The sequence below is a fragment of the Triticum aestivum genome, chromosome 2A (genome assembly GCF_018294505.1).
Source record: "Triticum aestivum cultivar Chinese Spring chromosome 2A, IWGSC CS RefSeq v2.1, whole genome shotgun sequence".
NCBI classification, from domain to species: Eukaryota; Viridiplantae; Streptophyta; class Magnoliopsida; order Poales; family Poaceae; genus Triticum; species Triticum aestivum.
The window spans coordinates 559,779,754-559,784,290 of NC_057797.1; the positions used below are offsets into that span (position 1 = coordinate 559,779,754).

The 4,537-nt window shown below is 47.9% G+C and overlaps 1 protein-coding gene across 2 annotated transcripts; it reads left to right on the forward strand.

Moving 5' to 3' along the window:
- The first annotated feature begins 455 nt into the window (after positions 1 to 455).
- On the forward strand, positions 456 to 4,255 carry LOC123189413 (galactose mutarotase). 2 transcript variants are annotated; one of them, XM_044601823.1, is made up of 6 exons: positions 456 to 658; positions 1,473 to 1,689; positions 1,777 to 1,826; positions 2,124 to 2,247; positions 2,351 to 2,458; positions 3,472 to 4,255. In XM_044601823.1, the coding sequence occupies exons 2-6, from the start codon at positions 1,503 to 1,505 to the stop codon at positions 4,110 to 4,112; spliced, it is 1,110 nt and encodes a 369-aa protein (XP_044457758.1). In that variant the 5' UTR covers positions 456 to 658; positions 1,473 to 1,502; the 3' UTR covers positions 4,113 to 4,255. The 2 variants fall into 2 exon arrangements, with proteins under 2 accessions (XP_044457758.1, XP_044457759.1); XM_044601824.1 differs by having other exon boundaries at positions 489 to 658; positions 1,470 to 1,689.
- Positions 4,256 to 4,537: the final 282 nt, after the last annotated feature.

Genomic DNA, 4,537 nt, shown 5'->3' on the forward strand with positions numbered 1-4,537 from the left:
CGAGCGGGGATGAGAAAAAAAAACAAAAAATGCATGTTGATGGCCTGATGGGATTAGCGATCGAGCAAGTGGGCTTAGCGATGGTGGGAAAGATTATTCGAATCTATCCCCATAAACCGAACGTTTTGACATTTTCATAGTCCATTAATATTATATCAAATATCAATATCTATAGTATCCATGCAATTAACTTTTAATTGATATCCTATCTAATATTAGCGTGAAATTAAATATTTTTTTGAGCATGTGAAATTTAATTTTCTTCCTACCATCAGCATGAGAGCGACTACCCACGTTTTTTTTTTTGAGACACAGAGCGACTACCCACGTGAGCGCGGCCGTTGAGCGCAGCAGCAACGGGCTACGGTTTTCCAGGCGGCCGGGAACGCGGCCCTGTAGCCGTGTCTATTTCCGCATTCTGTTTGGGTATCCGGGATTATCTCCCGGCCCATTACCCTCCCAACATATCCCCCAGATCGAAAAGAAACGTGCGGAAAATATCCAGATCCCGATCTAGCGCACTCCACTCCATTCCCCTGAAAAAACAAAACAAACAGTGCGCGCTCCACTCCCCGTCACGCGACCCGGCGACGAACGGCCGCGCCCGTCGAGCGCACCGCCGGCGCCCCCCCCTCCCCTCTGCCGGGCCTTGTTGCCGGTAAGCTCCTCCCCCTTTCCCCCTCCGGCATCGCATTCCTTTTTGTGGTGGAGCTTCGTGAGGTTCAGCACCTGTATACCAGTGAGCGAGGCAGGCGCCAGAGGGGGCTTGGTACTGTAATTAGCAGGGGCAGGAGAGGTCGAGATGAGTTGTTAGTCTAGTTCTTGGCCCGCTGACGAAGCAAGTTCTTGCGGTGTGCAACAATTCATCCCTGCAGAACAGATCTGCACAGTACATTGTTCCATATGTAGCCAAACGAAGAAAATACGTAGAACTGGATTTTTTTTCCTCCTTTTCTGCAATCATGACTTGCCAAGTTGTCATAAGCTTTCAGAGTTCTGCTTCATCCTTTCAAGAATAATGCGAAGCAAAAATGGTTGCAGATTAGATCAGTGCAGCTTTTGCCATAACAGAGATTTTCACCACCTATGCTTTACTACTACTCGCATCCTGAAAATCTACGCCATCGCTATAATTGGATGCGACTATAATGGGGACAATCTTTTTTGGATTGTTGTACGTACCAGAAATAGGTTTAATCGTTTTTGATGCTGTCACTATCATCAGCTTCAACCACAGGTACCACACACAGCGATGAAGACAATATTCTCTGACAGCCTAACGTGCCAACACATGTGCTGATGTCTGAATTATTTAGTTGTTATTATTCTTCATGGTTTACTGCTAGCAATCTCAGTTGATCTACTTGGCCAGTATTTCTTATGCATGCTCGAGTAGCTAACTAACCATATATGCATACCTCCTCTCTGACCTTTGCAACGTGCAAACCACTAAACCACTCTGCCATTAGTAGTGCTGTGCAACGTCCCCGTGTGACGAGCCAATGATGGCCAGAGCTGCACTTCTTCCTGTTGCGCTGCTGCTGTGCCTTGCACTGGCTGGCGGCGCCAATGCTGCACGGAAGTCGACGGCCGGATTCTATGAACTCAAGAACAAGAAGGGGGATTTCTCCATCAAGGTCACCAATTGGGGCGCTGCCCTCGTGTCTGCCATCGTCCCTGATGGCAAAGGTATGGCTTACTCTTTTCTTGTTTCCAAGAGCCCACATGCATGTTTGCGTCTTGTTGCTCATGAGGTGAAACCTTTCTTTTATGTAGGGAACTTGGCTGATGTTGTCCTTGGGTACGACACTGTCGCTGAATATGCTGTAAGATCACGAGTCCCTCTGTTTTCACTGTTTGAGTATACATTGTTCTAGTCTTTTCGCTTCTCTATTTATTGGATGATGATATGAAACACACGCAAATGCACACGCTGCTTCATGAGAAAAAAAGTATTACGGAGGCGAAAAAAGTAGGAGGAAAGTTGCTCCTGGACGTGTTATGTGTTCAAATATGCAATGCAGCTTTAATTATGTATTTATTATGGTACATGCATGATTTAAAGGTCCAAACACACCTAAATTCAAAATCACTCTGTGTTTGTGTGTTTGTCTCTTCATCAGAATGGCTCTGCTTCATTCGGAGCGACGGTTGGGCGCGTAGCCAACAGAATCGCAAACGCCCGCTTTGTTCTTGACGGCAAAACCTATCACCTTCTCCGTAACGACGGCAACAACACGATTCACGGCATGCTTCATACTTCACTTTCATCTATTTTTCTAAACCCCATGCATAACGATATGGTAAGATTGATAAGTTTGATCCCATCATCTTCTTGCTGCTTGTTTAGGAGGCCCCAAGGGGTTCGGCAAGGTCATTTGGACGGTGAAGGAGCATGTGAGCCATGGTGACTCCCCATACATCACCTTCTACTACCACAGCTTGGACGGAGAGCAAGGTAACTAATATGAAGAAAAATTGCCAAGTTTTTGCTCATCGATTAATCTGACACCGTGGTATGGAATTTGCTGAATCAAAGAAACCAAGTTAGAAAAGGCCTCCCTAATGGGCTGAAAAATGCATCCTATACGGTTTAGGCGTCCCTTAGTGAACATCCTCTGTTGATAAGGGGGTCCTATTCCCAAGCGGCTCACGGCTAAAAGTGTTTGGGTCATGTGTATCTTTCGAAACGGCCACCTCCAAGGAGCCATTTGGGTTGTGCACCAACTTCACAAATGGCCCTCTCTGTGCGTCCGTTTGCATGTCAAAAACACCTACAATTGAATAATCTTCTATTTTGGCTAATAGATGAAAACATCAACATTGACATAGTTTATTATATGCAGCACTGAAACTTCAACATAAGCTCATACATTCATCATTTCCCCACAGAACATTAACATATCTCAGATGATCTTCATATCCCAGAATATATCAAATTTTGTTTTCTTGGTTGTGTTGTTGCCTCCATGTGTTCTTTGCCACAGGAGCATTCTTTGTTATAACAGAGCTCCAAGCATTTAACAAAATAACAGAATTAATCACACTGTTAAACAATTAACCAAATTGGTTAAAACAAAATTAAAATGAAGCATATATAAATTAACACACAGTATACTCATGGATTTTACAATAAGACACAATGAAACAGACCGGCTAGGGGATCAACCTGAACTAGGGCGGAAATCAACTAGGGCACATGCACGCATGTCTGCTTGGGCTAAGCTCAACGTCGGCGCATCTCCGGCATCCGTGTAACTCTACATGACTCCGTGCCCTCCGAGTAATGCTACCTGCTTCCATAGCCACCCTGATCTAGAGGAGGATAACTGATGATACTGCATCTGCCGTGACAGTTTGGGACGAGCTTTTCATTTTGTTCATTTTTGTATTAGCGTACATTGAGTCGCAACTATAATATAGGGCTGATTTGCACTTGTTCCTAAGAACAATCATGTTTGGGCAATGCAGGATTCCCAGGCGCCCTCGACGTGTACGTGAAGTACCAGCTGTCCCGCCCGTACGACCTGAGTATCCGCATGAACGTGACTGCGAGGAACAAGGCGACGCCAGTGAACCTCGCGAACCACGCGTACTGGAACCTGGCCGGTCACGGCAGCGGCGACGTCCTCAAGCACGAGCTCCAGATGTTCGCCTCACACTACACCCCTGTCGACGGGTCCATGATACCGACGGGCGAGGTCGCGCCCGTGGCCGGCACGATGTACGACTTCGGCAGGCGGATCCCCGTGGGCACCAAGATGAAGGTCGTCCCGGGCGGCGGCGCCGGGTACGACATGAACTACGCCGTGGACGGGCAGCAGAACGCGATGCGGCCGGTGGCGCGCGTCCTGGAGCCCAAGTCCGGGCGGGCGTTCGAGCTGTGGGCGAACCAGCCCGGCGTGCAGTTCTACACCGCCAGCTGGCTCATCAACGAGAAGGGGAAGGCCGGGAAGGTGTACGGGCAGTACGGCGCGCTGTGCCTGGAGACGCAGGCGTACCCCGACGCCGTCAACCACCCCAACTTCCCGTCGTCCATCGTGAGGCCCGGCCAGGTGTACAAGCACGACATGGTCTTCAGGTTCTCCTACCAGGCCACCTACGACGCGTGAGACGCAGTAGTGCTTGATCGTCCGTCGTTTCTTGTGGACTGTGCGGTAACATTTTGGTAGCTTGTGTAATAAGATGTGGCATTGGGACGAGGACATGAGGTTGCTGTCATTTGACCGCGTAATAAAATGCCGCTTCTACTGGAGTATTGTGCCGAATGCCTTTGGCAACTTATGGTCGTGCAAAGTGGATCGCATATTATTCATATGGAGAACTCGGTCAGTCTGTTGTGCAAGTATCTTCAAACGATCTATGACTAATCAACTTGTTAGTTCTATTCAGTGCCTCCTCTTTCTTCTGTCTTTAACGTATAAACCAGTAATCTGCTCTTGTTTTTTGGTTGAGAGGGTGATAGTGTGTACTGGTTTGCTCGTGGGTTGAGGCCAAATACTGGGGACATTACACGCGCTGCGGAGGGAGGAGGCAT

Bases quoted from the DNA above. Each gene is read 5' to 3' on its own strand.
- LOC123189413 (XM_044601823.1), top strand. From the start codon at position 1,503: ATGATGGCCAGAGCTGCACTTCTTCCTGTTGCGCTGCTGCTGTGCCTT. The intron at 1,690-1,776 runs GTATGGCTTACT...TCTTTTATGTAG, and splicing joins CATCGTCCCTGATGGCAAAG to GGAACTTGGCTGATGTTGTC. The intron at 2,459-3,471 runs GTAACTAATATG...TGGGCAATGCAG, and splicing joins CAGCTTGGACGGAGAGCAAG to GATTCCCAGGCGCCCTCGAC.